The following is a 16,446-nucleotide window of genomic DNA, read 5'->3' on the forward strand; positions in this document are numbered from 1 at the left end:
ATGGGCCCGTGCGCGGGGAGCGCGCGATCGCGCGCGGGCGCGAGGGCGACGACGACGCGGTGGAGGTCTTGTCGCGACGGGCGTTGGCGGGGAAGGCGGTGACGCTCGCGGCGGCGCTCGCGGCGTGGCCGGCGGATAAGCGGGCGCTGGCGGAGGGATCGATCGAGAGCGAGTACTGGGAGCGCGTGGAGCTGCCGCTCGAACCTGGGGTCATTCTTCTGGATATCGCGTTCGTGAACGAACAGCGTGGATTTTTGCTCGGGACGAGGCAGACGATCTTGGAGACGACGAACGGTGGGAAGACGTGGGACGCGCGGGATCTGACGGGTTTGTTGGACGACGACGTGAATTATCGGTTCAACAGCGTGTCGTTCGCCGGCGAAGAGGGCTGGATCATCGGTAAACCGGCGGTGCTGTTGCACACTGTGGACGGCGGTAAGAACTGGGAACGCGTTGGTTTGAGTCCGAGACTTCCGGGCGCCCCGTTGTTGGTCACGGCGGTGAAGGACAACGGCACGGCGGAGATGGTCACCGACGAGGGCGCCATTTACTTCACCAAGGACGCCGCGCGCAACTGGAAGGCTGCCGTCGAAGAGACCGTCTCCGCGACGCTCAACCGAACGGTAAGCTCCGGTATCACCGGTGCCTCGTACTACACGGGCACCTTCTCCACCGTCTCGCGCAACGACAAGGGCGAATACCTCGGCCTGAGCTCTCGCGGTAACTTCTACATGACCTGGGCCCCGGGTCAGGCTTACTGGCAACCGCACAACAGAACTTCGGCCAGACGCGTGCAAAGCATGGGCTGGCGCAAAGATGGCGGGGTCTGGGAACTCACTCGCGGCGGTGGCGTCTTCCAGTCTCAAGACATCGGTCTTCCGGAGGAAGATTCGGAGTTCGTCGAGGCAAAAATCGGCTCGCGCGGTTTCGGCCTCCTTGATCTCGGAAGCGATCCAAAGGGTAACACGTACTGGGCCGTCGGAGGTTCGGGCAGCGTCTTCTACTCCACGGATGGCGGCAAAAGCTGGAAGCGCGACCGCGGCACCGATAACGTCGCGGCCAACCTCTACAACGTCAAGTTCCAATCTGAGACGCAAGGTTTCATCCTCGGTAACGACGGTGTTTTGTTGCGCTACATCGGTCGCAGCCCGAAGTGATTCGCTCAAATCGGTAACGTTCAATTTGATTTGTAATATCTGACTTCAAAGTCGAAAATCGGTCTTGTTTTGTGTTACATAACTCGCTCGTTCGTACAGAAAGTGCGAAGAATATTCTAGGAAAAAAATTGCTTGCACGCTGCGCTATTTGAATGTCATGGCTTGGAGGTTGTTCTTACGCTTGATCAGATCGCTTAGCAGATCGTCGGAAGAACCTCCGCGATTCAACTGGTGAAATTGTCTGCGATGCAGCTCGTAAAGTTCCTTGAGTCCCACGGTGTACAATTGATGATACTTGTCGATGACGTCGGGCGACGGATCGTCCACCTGAGGGACGTGTATGGGATTACCGATGATCACTTCGATCGGTTCACGCTTCGGCAGCACTCCCTTACGCCCAAAAATGCGACGCCACACCCCCCGACTGAGCGAGCGGCCGTAAAAAGCCGGCGGTGAGATTCCGATGAGTTGCTTGATGTACGTCTGAAACTTGCGCAGGCGCCCGCCGTCGGGATTCTCGACTTGCTCGAAAATATCGTTCTCCCCGAAGGCAAAAACAGGCACGAGCGATGCACCCGTGCGCAGAGCCATTTTCACGAACCCTTTACGTCTCGCCAGCGTGAGCGTGGCCGATCCCGGACGAGCGTCCAACGCCTCTGCGGCGCCGCCGATGACGATGGCGACGCTCGCGCCTGGTGCGCGGGTAAGATTGGTCATGACGCTCGCCTTAGTGACGGAGTTAATCCCGAGCGCCATCAACACCTCTCGCGTAAATGGAAACTTGAAGTTCACCGATAACGTCAAGAGCCGTAAATCCAATCCTGGAAATGCTTCGTAAAATCCCGTCGCTTCGGTGGCAAACGTCATCAACGCCCCGACGCCGATGACGCCGTGCGGATGATACCCGAACAAGTAATTCCCTTTTGGATCGAGCTCGCCGCTCTTGTATAATCGAACTGGGAAGTAATCAGCCAGGATGCGCCAAAAAGGTAGACGTCTCGACCACGCCACGAATCTAGTGCCCGAGCTATCCGAGCGCCGGTCCAACAGCACGTACCAACCAATGTATCCCAAGAACGCGTTCCGCATCCACGTCGCGTGCCCGAAAACGCAGTATGTCGGATAGATGAATATCGCGCTCAATAAGAACGCATAAATCATCACCACGATCCCCACCTGCTCCGCGTGCGCTGCCGCGCGATCGTCTCTTCGCCTCCCGCGCGGAGCGAACACCGGCCACACGAGCGCCGTGAAGTACGCCCCCAGCGGTACGAACGCCTCCCCGATGACGCGATACCACAGATAAAAGTTCAAAATCCAAAAAATCAGTCCTTTGATTCGCGCGTTTAATCGTCGTCAGTCGTCTCTTCGTCTCTTCGTCTCTTTGTCCTTCGCGCGCTTTGTCGAACGCAACGCCTCAATCTACACATCTTGCACGAACGCACAGCCCCCGAGCGCGCGCGACGATACTAAAACGCACCCGCAACCTTATCTATCCCTCGCGTTTCCATCCCCGGCGGCTCGACGAACGTCGCCAGGGCTTCCGCGCCCGCCAGACCGCTCGCGCGTCTTTGTTCGAGAAATCGCTCCTGCGCGCGCGTCGTCCCCGGCGCCGGGGACGACGCGCGGCGTATCGGTTCATCGTCCATCGCGTGAACGTCTCGACCGAGCGCGTGGACTCCGTGCGCCGCGTGCGCGCGGCGCGGCGCGCGATGCGGTGTCGAGACGGTTGTGCACTCGAGTCCGCCTCAATCCGCGACGCTGTGTTCGTCGTCGCCACGCGCGCTCGAGACATCGTGAGACGCGGAGACGCGCGTGGATTCACGCTCGAACGCGTCGTCCGACGAATCGCGGCGAGAGGGACGTCGCTCGCGTGAACGAGGACGGAATTTGCGAATTTCAACCCTTTAGTGTTGACGTGGTCTCAACCGACGCTCGCGACGCACGAAGGCGTTACGACGAGCGATGACGCGGATGCGAAGGGTGACGGGGTTGAAGTCCTTCCTGAGAACGCTCTTGAGGCTCACGAACGCGACGTTGTTGGCGGGGGGATTGGCCACGGCGTTGTTCGCGTTTCACCTGTGGTTGGGCTTCAACCGAAGAAGAAACGGCGAGGAGGTCGGGCCGGATTGGGCGGATCCGTCGAGCGGGGGTGGGGGGGTCGATGATTTTGATTCGAGCTCGATGGAGTCGGCGAAGCGCCGGGTGCGGATGTTTTTCGAGACGGAACCTTGGTTTTTGTACTTTGTCGGCGGGAGCGGCGCGTTTTGCGCGGCGACGGCGTGGCTCGGGTTGGCGGGGGCGGAGAACGGGAATGTGTGTTGTTTGGGCATGTACGCGCATCAAGTGATGTTGATGGTGCTGCTGCAGTCGGCTTTGTCGGCGTACGTGGTGAGTGGGAAGGCGTACGCGTCGGCGCCGACGGACGTGACCGGGGAGTACGCCAACGCGTGGACGTTCATACGAGAGCACGAAAAAGCAGTGACGGCGATTGTCCTCGTCGTGTTCTTCGTGCAAATATTGAGCATTATATTGGCGGTCGCTCTGCGTCGAGCCGCGATCGAAAGCGGAGGCGCGGACAGCGACGATGAGGAGGATAGCTACTACTTTGACCGCTACGGACAAGAGCGGGCACCCTTGGTGGGCTCGTACGAACGCGCCGCCTCGGGAGACAGCGCTTGGCGAATTAGGATGAGAGAAAAGTACGGGTTAGACACCGCGGATTTTGAATATAGCCCTTCGCGACCTCCGGCCTCGAGAGTCGACCGAGAGAAACAGCGAGAACGAGATGCCAACGCATGCGTGATTCAGTGATGTCAAACTACAAATGCAACCTATTTTGTCAAAAAAGTCATGTACGGATCCTTACTCGCCTCTAACACATCCGGTCGATCGCTCTGCTTGTATGCCAGGCAACGCCTGATGAACGCTTTGCCCTCAGAAGAAATAGACGGCTTGCTTGGAAACTCCACGTCCTTCGCATTTCGAATCGTTCCTGCGTGAAGGATTTGCTCCTGCGACATGTCGTGCCCGAACGGTCGTTTTCCATAAATCATCTGGAACAGGATGACCCCACAAGACCACGTGTCAACCTTGCTCGAGATTTTTGGCGGCGCCGGACCCGTCTCAAAGCACTCAGGCGGCAAGTACCAGTACGTCCCGGCGCCCTGTGACGTGAGCTCCATGCCGCTATCGGCACCGAATCCAACGTTGCGCTCCTCCATGATTTTGCTCAAACCGAAGTCTGTGATCTTTACTCGACCGGCTTCGTCGAAAAGAATGTTCCCAGGTTTCAAATCGTAGTGGATGATGCGTTTTGGTCCGGTGCTCATGTACGCCAAACCGCTAAAGACTTGCGCCAAGATGGCTCGCGCCTCGCGTTCGCTGATGCTACCTTGCGCCTTCAAGCGCGCGTCTAAATCGTCCCCGGTGCAAAGCTCCAGGACAGTGCAGAAGCTATCGCAATCAACCTCGAAAACGTCGATCAATCGAACCACATGCGGATGGTCGAGCGCTTTATGAATGGAGCACTCGCGAGCGGCGTGTCTGACGTACGTGCGCTTACGCTCTTCGCTCCACTGTGGATTCAGCTGATGCAGCTTGCACGCGACTTCGCGCATCTCCACGCAGTCGAAAGCCTTGTAAACTTCGCTGAAACCGCCTCGACCGAGGAGATTCATCAAGACGTACCGATCGCCCAGCACAGGATGCTTGTTGAATCTGGATCCGTCTTCGTCTCGCACGCGCTTGAGTGCGCGAATATGCGCCGCCTTTTCACGCTCCAGTGCCTCCCGCTCCGTTTTGATTGATTCTTCTTCTTTGCGAATGATGGCCATGCGCGCTTTGTGCACCTCTTCGCTCAAGACGTACTCGGCGTGAGCCGCCGTGTCCATCTGCGCGCTTCCTGGCGGCGGCAATTTCTTCTTTACCTGCTTTCTCTTCTCCTCGGCGAGTTTTTTCGATTCGGCCAAACGATTGAGGCGCTCATCGAGCTCATGGAACGCCCGTCCGTCTTCCCAGACTTCCTGAAGCACCGATCCCACTCTCTGAACGCCGATAGTTCCTAAACGTAAGCCCTCCTCGGCGATTTGCATGCGCATCTGCTTTCGCTCGAGCGCCGCCAATTTCACCGCAAGCTGATGGACGCCTCTCGCCCTGGCCTCGTTCGCGCGCTCGTGTTTAAGCTTTAAATCGTTGTTCAACGCCCTCAGCTCGTCACACGCGCGCTCGTACGCCTCGCGATCCTTCTCCGCCGTCGCCAACTTTTCCTCGAGGTCCTTCACCTTTTTTGCGCTCCCCGCATCCTCCCGAGCGCCCGCGGTGCTGCCAAACGCCACCAACATCTCGCGATTCGCCCCTCGCGAGTTTGTGTTTTCAAATCGTTCGAGAAGGGACGCGTTCGCCTCCTGCGTCACAGTTTTCTTTGCCGTCGCCGCCGTTTGCGACGGGTGGCGCTTCGAACGCGCGACGCCCCCCCCGCTCATCGGCCGCTCGTTCTCCGCGTCGCTCGCCCTTCGACCCGCCCCATCTCCACGTCGTCTCTTCTTCCCGCCGCCCTCACCCGATCGAACGACCCCGTACGCCGTACCATCCTCGTCGTCGCTCGAGTCGCTCGAGTCGCTCGCGCTATCCGCCACCGCGCACCGCTCCACGCCCGCATCCTCCTCGCGCCCGCCGTTCTCCCTCTCCCGCGCTCGATCGCGTCGCTTACGTCCACTCGCCGGCGACGCCGACGTCAGACGACGCTCCAGCAGTTCCATCCTCGCGCGCGCCTCGCGACTCGCCGAGGCTTGAAACAACGCCTCGACGCTCGGCGCCTCCCTCGACCGCTCGGGCGTCGTCATCGCGCGAGAGCGACCGTGGCGCGCGGGCGCGTCGCCCGCGCGCGTCTCGCCCGCGGACGACCGCGCGCGTGCGGCCGCGCGCGTGTGTCGACGCGATCGTCCCGATGAGCTGTCCCCGATGGGCTGGTTTGAATGTTGAACGCGCGGGAAAACACGTCGTGCTGACTGTTCGCCCACACGACGACGGACCAGCAACACCCGCGTGTGGACCGCGCTGGTGCGACGCACACAAAGTCGCGCGGCGCTGGTGCGACGCACACAAAGTCGCGCGGCGCTGGCGGCCCGGCGGCGGCGGCGGCCCGGCGGCGCGCCTGGACGCGACGCGCGATGTTTTGGGGCCTGCGACTCGAACCCGGACGGTGGACCCCGTACGTGCCGCCGCCGGACGTGGACGTGCGCCTGCACGTCTCCCAGATCGCCCTGCGCGGGGACGTCGAGGATGGCGATCGAGTCGTGGTGAAGATGCGATGCGAGACGGATGAGGCGGTGCTCGCGGGCGTGGACGCGTCGATGCGAGGGGACGACGACGAGGATGACGATGAGGATGATGATTCGTTCGAAAAGGAGGAGTACCGCGTGTGCGTCCTGATCGGTGGACGTTGTGAGTCGCAAGGGGTGGATTTGGTCCTGGATGAGTACGCCGAGTTCACCGTGGAGGGAAAATGCGGGTGCGATTTGACGGGGTATTACATGCCCGAATTCAGCGATGAAGGGGATGATGACGCCGATTACGACGAGGACGGGATGATGCCCGGGTTTTACGACGATAGCGACGACGAGGAGATCGATTCGGACCTCGAAGACGTCGACATCGACGACTCCGAGGACGATTCCGAAGACGAAGATGAAGACGATTCCGAAGACGATTCCGAAGACGATTCCGAAGACGACGATGACGACGAAGATGATTCCGAGGACGATGACTCCGAGGACGACGAACCAGTCGTCACGAAGAAGGGCGGCGTCAAGATTCAAGAGATCAAGGAGGAGAAGAAGCGACCGGCGGAGGAAAAGCCGGCGAAGACTCCCGAGCCGAAGAAGCAAGCGGTCGAGCCGAAGAAGCAAGCGGTCGAGCCGAAGAAGCAAGTGGTCGAGCCGAAGAAGAAGCCGGACACTCCCAAGCGCGTCCACAAGAACGGGATGGAAATCATCAACACGTTTGCGTCGAAGAACGCCAACGCCAAGGTCGCCGCCGGCGGCAAAAAGGTTGCGATGAAGTACATCGGCAAGCTCCCGAGCGGTAAGATTTTCGATCAAACCAAGGGTAACGCCACGTTCACTTTCCGCTTGGGCGTGGGCGAGGTCATCAAGGGCTGGGACGTCGGCGTCGAGGGCATGCGCGAAGGCGACAAGCGCACGCTCATCATCCCGTCGGCGATGGGCTACGGCAAGAAGGGCATCAAGGGCGTCATCCCGGGCGGATCCGCCCTGCACTTCGACGTCGAGCTCATCAAGGTATTCTAATCAACGTTTTGTTTATTTTCCCGCGAACGATGACGTTTCTCAGCGAAGACGGGAACCCCACGACTAGCGACGCTTTGTCAAGTAATATTACAAGAGACGTCGACCACCGACCGCGTCACGCGCGACGACCCCTCCGCGCATCGACGCGCGCTCTACCCCCCCGCTCCATCCTCCACCTCATCGTCATCCGGGACCACGAACACGCCCCCCCCACCGCTCCCGTCCCGCCGCGTCACCGTCCGCCTCCGCGCCCCCGACCCGTCCTCCAACCCGCGCGCCTGCGCGCGCGCGATGAACCCATCCAACCGCGTTCCCGCGACGCACATTCCCACGAGCGCCGCGCCGACGACGAATCCAGCGATCTCGTTCGCCGGCGGCAGCGCCGCGCGCACCGCGCGTCGAACACCCCGCGCGCGTCCGCCCGCGCCGCCCATCGCCCGTCGTCCCGTCGCGACGACGCGCGCGCGCGCCATCGCGCCCGGCATCGATTCCGAAGCGTCCGGCGCGCGATCGCCGCGCCGCCGCGCCTCGACCGCGCGCGCGCGCGACGGACGCGTCGGCGTCGGACCGCGCGTCGACGTCGGACGCGTCGACCGGTGACGCATCGGTCGATCTCGATCGCGTCGACCGGTGACGTATCGGTCGATCTCGATCGCGTCGACCGGTGACGTATCGGTCGATCTCGATCGCGTCGATTGTGTGTGGGGGGTATACTGTTTGCGCACACAAAGGCGGCGTCCACGACGACGCCGACATCCGCGACCGCGCCGCCGTCGGCGTCGGCGGCACACCGTCGCGCGCGACGCCGATCGAGACGATCGAGGCGGGTGCGTAGGCACAGGACGCGGTTCGAAACGACGTCGCGCTCGACATGGCGCGCATCGAGGACGAGGGCGCGCGCGATGAGGAAGAGAATGGTGAGGATCAGGATTTTGAACAATCGGTCGACGGCGCGCAAGTCATGGCGGCTTTACAGCAACTCCATGGGAACAGCGGGCTGATCGGAGCTTTGCAACAGAAGCTCGATGGGTTGGTCGGTCTTCGGAGTGGGTTCCTGGAGGAGCTGCATCCGAAAGTGCGCGCGCGCGTGCGGGCGCTGGAGCAGTTGCAGGAGTCGCACGACGAGCTGCACGACGCGTTCGTCAAGGAAAGACGCGCGCTCGAGGCGAAGTACGCGGCGCTGTACGAACCGTTGTATAAATCTCGAAGTGAGATCGTGACCGGGGCCAAAGAGGCCGAGTGCGAGGACGAAGAGCTGCGGAAGGAGATCGAAGCGCACGAAGAGGCTGCGCCGGCTGGCGTTCCAGAGTTTTGGCTCATCGCGTTGAAGAATCACGAAGAGATCGCGGCTATGATCACCGAGCGCGATGAGGGTGCGCTCAAGCACTTGGTAAACGTCACCACGACGCGACTCGAGGGTGAGGACGAGGATGGGGACGAGATGTGCGGCTTCAAGATTGACTTTCACTTCGAACCGAATGACTACTTCGAGGACGAAGTGTTGACGAAGACGTACCACATGGACGATGAAGACGAAGACGTTTTACGTTACATCGAGGCCAGCGAAATCAACTGGAAGGCTGGGAAGAACCTCACCGTGAAGGTTCTGCGCAAGAAACCCAAGCCCGGGGCGAAGAACAAGAAGCCAATCACGAAGACAGAACCGGCGGAAAGCTTCTTCCAGTTCTTCTACCCGCCCGAAGTTCCGGACGATGAGGAGCAAGAAAACATGACGGAAGACGATGCGGAACAGTTGCAAGAGGCTATGGAACAAGACTATGAGATTGGTAGCATGATTGCCACCAACTTGATCCCGGACGCCGTCAACTGGTTCACGGGCGAAGCGTTTGCGGAGGACGACGACGAGTTCGATGACGAAGACGAAGATGACGAGGATGATGATGACGACGAAGACGACGAAGACGAAGACGACGAAGATGAAGACGACGAAGACGATGGAGAACAGGAATTTGTCGCGGGTAAGAAATCGTTCACGGCGCCTTCTCCGTTGGACGCGGGTGGAAAGCCCGGCGCAGCGGGCGAACAACCGCCAGAGTGCAAGCAGCAGTAAGAACTTTGTCATCAACTCTCTACTTTCTACAATTTCGTCTACGCGGTAGAACTACGATCATTTCTCTCGTACTTTGTCGCACCAGTCATTTATTTTTCGTTTCAGTTCCGCATCGACCTTGTGAGCGTTCGGACCCAGAGGCGTGCCCGTGAATGGGTCTGTCCCTGCGAGCCTATCGACAGTCGACAGGTCGACGTATTGTTTTGAGACCGAGAGCAATACGGGGTTATCCATGATGATCCCAGTAAGTGAATCCAAAAACTTATTCGGTGCGTCTTCGCTCAAGTCGTGCTCGTGCGGAACGCTGCGCATCCTTGCCATACCATCGAAAACTGCTTTCGTTATGCTCCTAATCATCGCCCTCCGATCCCTCTCATCATTCCCGAAAATCAATCCGCTTTTTGAGAACGTCTCGGCGTAAAATGTGCTGGATAGTAAGGGCGCGAAAAAGTCAGATGGTTCGATCTTGGACGTTTTCCTAAGACGTTTGATGATGAGCGTTTCGACTCGTTCGTCCCTCGTCAGTATGCCAAACATCGGCAACAACAAAAATTCCGGCAGCCTCTGCGAACGTCCTTCACAGAGTCTGCCTCCCCAGAGGACCTCTGGAGCCCATGAGGCCATCTCGCGCGTCAATCGAAAAATATATCCCAATATGTCAGTCAATCGATCGATGTCCTTTGAGGAGTTCAGAAAGATTTCTGGGACGTGATACATCGTCGTTTCTAGTAGGCGTAGGTGTGTGTATGCGTGCGCAAAACTGACAACGCCCACGGGCAGTACCACACACCCGAACCCGGGTATCTCTCGAATATTATTTTCATTTTCATTTTCATCATCGCAGAACGTTCGCATGTGCTCGGCGTACTGCGAAGTGTAGAATTTGAGCGACTCAAACAAACGGTTCAACCACGCGGCTCGCTCAAACTCGCTGTGGCGAATGAACTGCATCACCAACTTGGTGCAAATTTCGGACTGCTTATACTGCACCGGCTTCATCAAGAGAGGTCCGTGATCATTTAAACAGATATCCACCGTGTCATTCCACCGATACCGAAGCCAAAGGTCCCACTGTGAATGTGTTTTCAAGTCGTCCCAATCCGAGTGGAACCCGACTTCGCTCGCTCCGAACCCGCATCCAAACGTCACCCCGGCCAAGATCTGCGCCGCTCGCTCCGCGTGTCCCATGTTAACGAAAGCGTAGAACAAAAACACCGCCGCGTTCGCGATCTCGCCCTTCTCCTCCAGCGTCGTCATCAATTTTGTCTCCGTGACGAGAGCCAGTTCATAGAACATCAAACACTGTAGATCCTTCTCCAGGTCTCTCACCTCTCCCTGCTTCATGAACGACTCGTGCATCGCGAGCAAGCGATCGGGCGACCACGTGGCGTAGTGCGGCGAGTTCATGTCGACGTGCGCACGCGCGCACGCGCGCGTCTCAAAACCCGACGAAGTCGGCGCTCTGCGCGCTCGACCCGGCGCCGCGCTCGCGGCGCTCTCTCTCACATGCGCGATCCAGCGCCCGTAAGAGCTCGCGCGAGCGGTGTCTCCCCACGCTCCCGACGTCCGCGCTCACGCGGTCGCGCACCGGTGGACGCACGGGCGAGTCGATGCGTCGAGCGGTGACGTCTTCCCAATTCAGATCGCGGAAAAAGTCGTGACTCTTCAGGTCCCCTGAGCCGCGCGCGCCCGAACCGAGACGCTTGGAGACGTCGACGACGCACAGTCGAGAGATGAGCGATTTTGCGGTGAGAGAGAAGTAGGTGGAGTGGAACTTGAGGTCGGAGGAGATGATGCGGCGATGCCGGACGCCGTCGCTGACAGAGGCGAACGGCGCATAACCGACGAGCATCTCGTACAGGAGGACGCCAAAGGACCAGTAATCGGCAAGTTGATCGTACCCCTGGGCGAGCATGACCTCGGGAGCCATGTAATCTGCGGTCCCACACGTCGTGTACGCGCGCTCACCGGGAAGGAGGTGGCGACAGAAACCGAAATCGGTGAGCTTGACATGTCCGCAGGCGTCGAGGAGAACGTTTTCGGGCTTCAAATCGCGGTACACGTACTCCTCGGTGTGAATGTATTCTAGGGCGATGAAGACCTCGGCGGCGTAGAACTGCGCGACATTGACCGGAAAGCGACCACCTCTGTAAGGACCACTCACGAGGAGTTGAAACAAGTCTCCGCCTGGGAGGTAATCCATGAGCAAGTAGAGTGATCGAGCGTCCTGAAACGCGCCCACGGCGCGAGTGAGAAAGGGCGAATCGAATCGCTTCATTATCTCGAGCTCTCGGCACACGTTCTTTTCTTGATCCAAGTGTGCGATTTTCCATTTGTGCATCACCTTAACGCAGCACGTCTCCTGCGTGTTCAGCGTTTTCGCGATGAAGACAGAGCCGAGCATGCCGCTGCCAATTTCCTTGACGAATAAAACATCCTTGCTGGAGTGAACGTCGAAATCGACCGAGAGTTTTTTAGAAGTCGTCTGACGTCCGCGCTTAATTTCATTAAGGGAAATCTTTTGACGCTCGGCGTGGCGTCTGTCAAAAGACAGCCATCCAAAAGGCGAAGTCATGGCGCCTCGCAACGCCGCAAACGATCCCGCACAGCGCGACAGACAGCTCTTCGATAATTTCCGCTCCGCCTTGTTCGCCGTGTGCGTGTACGAGTCGATTCGTCTAGCCATCAGCTTAACCGTTTTTTCACCAATCATGCGATAGAACGACTCGGCGTCGAGCGTCAATGCGCTGACTTGACCGACAGCGATAACCATTGCCGTGGGCGATGTCTTGTGAATCAGACTCAACTCACCGAAATAATCTCCTCGCCTCAAGCGGTTCACCTCGGCCTTGCTACCGTCATCGACGTACACCACTGCTTCACCGTCGATGACGACGTAAAACTTCGAAGATTCTTCTTCGTACACGTCGTCGGGACTGACGATGACGTGACCACTCTCGAACGTTACTTCACGAAGTGCATCCACCAGCATGGACATCGTCCGCGCGTCAAGCGATTCTCGAAATACTTCGACCGCGTCGAGGTAGCTCGTTAACCGACATCTACGCTCGAATGTCGTGCGCTTGACCGTTTCTTGAAACGTCGCGCGGTCCAGGGCCCAGAGCTTGACCGATGAGGACTCCGCGATGACCGTCGCCGTGCGAGGACACTTGCGCACCAACGCCACCTCCCCGAACGTGTCTCCCGGATACAGCAGCTTGTATGAGAGCGCGATCCCACCCATGGGCGACGCGTCCTCGCGCTCGCTCGACGAACTCTCGCGCGTTCGCGACTCGTGCCTTCGCCGCTCGTCGTCCTCTCCGCTCGCCTCGCCCGCGTAATCCCCCGTGCGAGTCCCCACCTCGCTCGCATCCACCCTGACGCACCCGTGCGCGACGACGTAAAAGTGTGTTCCAACCTCATTCTTCCTCACGATCACGTCTCCACGCTCGTACTCGCACTCCACGACGCTTCCGCACAGCGCCGCGCGCGCGTCTCGCTTCAACTCCCGAAACAGCGCCACGCCGTCCAAAGCCTCGCTCGCGCTCTCCGGTTCGCTCACCCGGCGCGCCCTCGCGCGAATCCGCGCGTTTTCGTCCGCGTCGTCGCGTCCACCGACGCCCTTCGGCCCCGACGCCCCGTTCGCGGTGTCCATGGAGGCTCAAAATAGTTCGAGCGCGCGACCGCCGGTTCATGTCGCCGTCACTTTTTGTTACAATACTCGCGCTAACTACGACTTAATATGAGGGTGATCGTACACAGTCGAACTACTCGTACAATATGAGAGCACCACGCAGGCGCGACCGCTCGAGCGACAGCTCGCGCGAGATCGCGACGCCGACGACGACGATGTACGGCGGTGAATCGGCGACGCAGTTCGCGGGAGCGACGGGATACATGGGAGAGTGCGTTCGAGATGGATGCTTCGCGTCGCGGCGCGCGCGAGAGCGACGGGCGCGACGGAGCGCGGGCGAGATGACGGTGATTTTTGAAATATTTGAAATCCCGGCACCGAGCGAGATCACGCGCGCGACGACGCGTGAGACGGACGACGACGCGACCGAGGGACGTGAAGGAGTGAGTATCGGACTGACGGATCATCCGCGTGGGTGTTTCTCCGAGCGTAGGCCCGATGCGAGCGGGATGAAGCCGCGCGCGAGCGGCGGGAACCAGCCGAACACGATGACGCCGGTGACGGTGAAGATGATTAAAGGGGCGTTGGACGCGCGCGCGAGCCCAGACGATGAGATCAAAGTGAACGGGATGGCGATCATGAACATCACGCTCGTGGGCAAGGTGGTCGACGTCCAAACGAAGGGGTCACAGGTGGTGTACAGGTTGGACGACAGCACGGGCCAAACGGACGTCAAGGTGTGGTTAGACTCTGACGGGCCGGTCGAAGAGATTCCGAGAGGTGCGTACGTTCGAGTCTACGGAACGCCGAAGGCAGTCGGGGCCGATCAAGTGATTGCCGCGCACACGACGGAATCGATCCGCGTGATAACGGATTTCAACGAGATCACGTACCACCTCCTCGAGGTCATCTACGCGAGCGGCTACGCCGCCAAGGTCAAGTCCGGGGGCGGCGCCACCGGTGTGGCGCCACAAAGTGTGTACAGCGCCGTGCAAGCGGCGCCGAACGTTGCGGCTGATGGTGACATGAACGGTTCGCTCTGCGATCGCGTTCTCTTCATCGTCAAGAATAACCCCAACGGCGACACCGGCATCTCTGTGTTGGAGGTCGTTGAGAAGTTGGGCGGTCAGTTCACTGATGCCGCCGTTCGTCAGGAGCTCGAGAGTTTGTCGAACGATGGTGCCGTGTACACCACCGTGGACGAAGACCACTACCAAGCCGTCTAAGACTAGACGCGCGAACTGCAATGGAAACATTTTGCTTTGTTTAATACACGAGAATCACATGCCAAGACTTGCATTTCTATTCTAAATCTCCCCATGCAACGTGACGCATCGAGCTTTGGTTCGATCGCATTCCTCCCACCGTGCCGTCGCCCGAGCGAACGCTCGCTTCGTCGTCTCTGAAAGATAGCACCGAAGACGACGCCCACGTGTCGTATTGCAGCCCGGGAATATTCGTCGCGTTGCTCGATCTGTGCGCGTCGACGACAAAAGGTTCATCCAGGAGCGCCACTGCCTCTGGGCGTCTCGTTGCGTCTCGTTGCAAACACAGACGAAGAAAATCTTGACCATCGGGTGATAGGTGCTCGGGAATCACTGGAATTTCCTCGGACGACGCAATCTTGAAGATTATTTGCACCTGAGTGCTGCAGTCGCTCCAAGGCGGCGCGCCCGTGGCCATCTCGTACACGGTGCAGCCGACGCTCCAGATATCAGCCTCGAACCCAACATTTTTCTGACGAATTACCTCGGGTGCCATCCAGCACGCGCTCCCTTTGAAAGATTTCCCGTGGGAAACGTTTTCGAGCACCTTCGCCATGCCGAAATCGGCGAGTTTAATTCTACCGCTCTTCTCCACTAATATGTTTGCCCCCTTGATGTCGCGATGAAGAACACGCTGAGAGTGCAGGTACGACAACCCGATCAAAAGTTGCCGCGTGTACACACGAATGACATTCTCCTCGAACTTGCCAAATCTATGCACTAACGACGCGATGGAGCCGCCAGGGACATACTCCAAAAAGATGTACAGAGCAGCCTCTTCGCGAGTCACCCCAATGTAACGCACAATGTTGGGATGTACAAGACGCGACAACACATCCACCTCTTGCTCGAGCTGTTCGATCGACTCCTCGCGGTGCTTATCCGAGCTCCCAAATCGAACCTCCTTGAGCGCAAAGAGCTCGCCGGTGTCGCCATTGAGCGCGAGCCACACGCTTCCAAACGATCCCTCACCCAAGTTGTCCCCCTTGGTCCAGCGTCGCGGTTTTGTCGGCGCAAGCGAGGTGTGACACATGCGAAGCATACCGTCGTCTGACGTCGTGTAGCTCATATCACTCCAGTTCCCGGCGCTCGAAGCGCGCCGGTGATGCGGAGAGGATGGAACGCCGCTGTCTGAAAGTTCGGAAGAATTTCGACCCGGTCTTCGCGATTCATCCTGGACGAAGGGGTTCGATGTGGGTTCTGTGTGCGCACTGCGCGCGTTCGCTTCGCCTGCCTCTTCCGCGTGTGACTCTCGCGCCGCCGGAGCGTCATCCGCGATCTCAACCGCCGTCAACGGTGCCGACGCCGACTTGAAGTGCCGAGACTCCTTGAGCTTCGCCGCCATCTTGCTGATCGCCCCAACCGCCGCGCCCGCAGTCTTGGCCGTCGTCGTCACTGCGGCATCCGTGATGGAGTGCGACCGCCTGGTCCTCTCTTGCTGTTGAATCAAGCGCACCTTCTCTGCGTGCGTCTGAACCTCCAGTGGCACGTACCCGGAACTCGGAAGTATCTGACCTTTAATCTTCCCCACGACGCCCCCGTGCGCGCGCGGGATGTCCCCAAGCGGCGGCGGTAATGGTAACGGCGTCTCTTCAACCTCTGGATCCCCGCGCATCCCACCAAACTCATCGTTCATCTCCGCGTCTGGTCCTCGATCCCGCCCGCTCGCCGCCGCCGCCGCCGCCGCCGCGAGCACTCTCCCCGCCGGCGTCAGCCGCAATCCCGGCAATCGCGGTGCAGAAATCTCCCCATCGATCGACGCACCCTCCCCGCCACCGCCGCTCGCGTTCGTTTCCGCGCTCGTCGTCTGCGCGTCCCGTCCGCTCGCGCTCTGCGCGCTCGCGTTCCGCGCGACCTCCGCGCTCCCCCCACCCCTACCCACGATCGCTCTCCGCGCCCGCGACATCATCGCGACGAACGACGACGCACACGTCGTCTCGCTCGTCTCGCCATCCTCGTTCACCGTCGTCGCCGGGCGAAAACACGACATTCTTTCAAACGCTCGATTTCA

At 59.5% G+C, this 16,446-nt stretch overlaps 11 protein-coding genes across 11 annotated transcripts; 5 read left to right on the forward strand and 6 right to left on the reverse strand.

Annotated features, from left to right (window-relative positions):
* OT_ostta13g01060 (Photosynthesis system II assembly factor Ycf48/Hcf136) lies at window positions 1-1,157 on the forward strand (the record flags this gene model as incomplete). The annotated part of the gene is made up of 1 exon (XM_022982685.1): window positions 1-1,157. A coding segment is annotated over one exon (1,157 nt), but the record flags the coding sequence as incomplete, so codon positions are not given.
* Window positions 1,158-1,301: 144 nt separating this feature from the next.
* Window positions 1,302-2,806, reverse strand: OT_ostta13g01070 (Diacylglycerol acyltransferase; the record flags this gene model as incomplete). Its single annotated transcript, XM_022982686.1, has 2 exons — window positions 1,302-2,488; window positions 2,638-2,806. 2 exons carry the CDS (start codon window positions 2,804-2,806, stop codon window positions 1,302-1,304), a joined length of 1,356 nt encoding a protein of 451 aa, XP_022840185.1.
* Window positions 2,807-3,122: 316 nt separating this feature from the next.
* OT_ostta13g01080 (unnamed product) lies at window positions 3,123-3,971 on the forward strand (the record flags this gene model as incomplete). Its single annotated transcript, XM_003082534.2, has 1 exon — window positions 3,123-3,971. The coding sequence occupies one exon, from the start codon at window positions 3,123-3,125 to the stop codon at window positions 3,969-3,971; it is 849 nt and encodes a 282-aa protein (XP_003082582.2).
* A 20-nt stretch (window positions 3,972-3,991) lies between these two features.
* Window positions 3,992-6,001, reverse strand: OT_ostta13g01090 (Serine/threonine-protein kinase, active site; the record flags this gene model as incomplete). The annotated part of the gene is made up of 1 exon (XM_003082535.2): window positions 3,992-6,001. The coding sequence occupies one exon, from the start codon at window positions 5,999-6,001 to the stop codon at window positions 3,992-3,994; it is 2,010 nt and encodes a 669-aa protein (XP_003082583.2).
* A 327-nt stretch (window positions 6,002-6,328) lies between these two features.
* On the forward strand, window positions 6,329-7,465 carry OT_ostta13g01100 (Peptidyl-prolyl cis-trans isomerase,FKBP-type,domain; the record flags this gene model as incomplete). Its single annotated transcript, XM_022982688.1, has 1 exon — window positions 6,329-7,465. The coding sequence occupies one exon, from the start codon at window positions 6,329-6,331 to the stop codon at window positions 7,463-7,465; it is 1,137 nt and encodes a 378-aa protein (XP_022840186.1).
* A 152-nt stretch (window positions 7,466-7,617) lies between these two features.
* On the reverse strand, window positions 7,618-7,938 carry OT_ostta13g01110 (unnamed product; the record flags this gene model as incomplete). The annotated part of the gene is made up of 1 exon (XM_022982689.1): window positions 7,618-7,938. The coding sequence occupies one exon, from the start codon at window positions 7,936-7,938 to the stop codon at window positions 7,618-7,620; it is 321 nt and encodes a 106-aa protein (XP_022840187.1).
* Window positions 7,939-8,336: 398 nt separating this feature from the next.
* Window positions 8,337-9,536, forward strand: OT_ostta13g01120 (Nucleosome assembly protein (NAP); the record flags this gene model as incomplete). The annotated part of the gene is made up of 1 exon (XM_022982690.1): window positions 8,337-9,536. One exon carries the CDS (start codon window positions 8,337-8,339, stop codon window positions 9,534-9,536), a length of 1,200 nt encoding a protein of 399 aa, XP_022840188.1.
* Window positions 9,537-9,593: 57 nt separating this feature from the next.
* OT_ostta13g01125 (Zinc finger, RING/FYVE/PHD-type) lies at window positions 9,594-10,943 on the reverse strand (the record flags this gene model as incomplete). Its single annotated transcript, XM_022982691.1, has 1 exon — window positions 9,594-10,943. The coding sequence occupies one exon, from the start codon at window positions 10,941-10,943 to the stop codon at window positions 9,594-9,596; it is 1,350 nt and encodes a 449-aa protein (XP_022840189.1).
* Window positions 10,944-10,974: 31 nt separating this feature from the next.
* On the reverse strand, window positions 10,975-13,191 carry OT_ostta13g01130 (RmlC-like jelly roll fold; the record flags this gene model as incomplete). Its single annotated transcript, XM_022982692.1, has 1 exon — window positions 10,975-13,191. The coding sequence occupies one exon, from the start codon at window positions 13,189-13,191 to the stop codon at window positions 10,975-10,977; it is 2,217 nt and encodes a 738-aa protein (XP_022840190.1).
* A 194-nt stretch (window positions 13,192-13,385) lies between these two features.
* OT_ostta13g01140 (Replication protein A, C-terminal) lies at window positions 13,386-14,396 on the forward strand (the record flags this gene model as incomplete). The annotated part of the gene is made up of 2 exons (XM_003082539.1): window positions 13,386-13,441; window positions 13,664-14,396. The coding sequence occupies 2 exons, from the start codon at window positions 13,386-13,388 to the stop codon at window positions 14,394-14,396; spliced, it is 789 nt and encodes a 262-aa protein (XP_003082587.1).
* Window positions 14,397-14,472: 76 nt separating this feature from the next.
* OT_ostta13g01150 (Serine/threonine-protein kinase, active site) lies at window positions 14,473-16,425 on the reverse strand (the record flags this gene model as incomplete). The annotated part of the gene is made up of 1 exon (XM_003082540.2): window positions 14,473-16,425. The coding sequence occupies one exon, from the start codon at window positions 16,423-16,425 to the stop codon at window positions 14,473-14,475; it is 1,953 nt and encodes a 650-aa protein (XP_003082588.2).
* Between the last annotated feature and the right edge of the window lie 21 nt (window positions 16,426-16,446).

The sequence above is a fragment of the Ostreococcus tauri genome (assembly GCF_000214015.3).
Source record: "Ostreococcus tauri WGS project CAID00000000 data, contig chromosome 13, whole genome shotgun sequence".
Taxonomy (NCBI): domain Eukaryota; kingdom Viridiplantae; phylum Chlorophyta; class Mamiellophyceae; order Mamiellales; family Bathycoccaceae; genus Ostreococcus; species Ostreococcus tauri.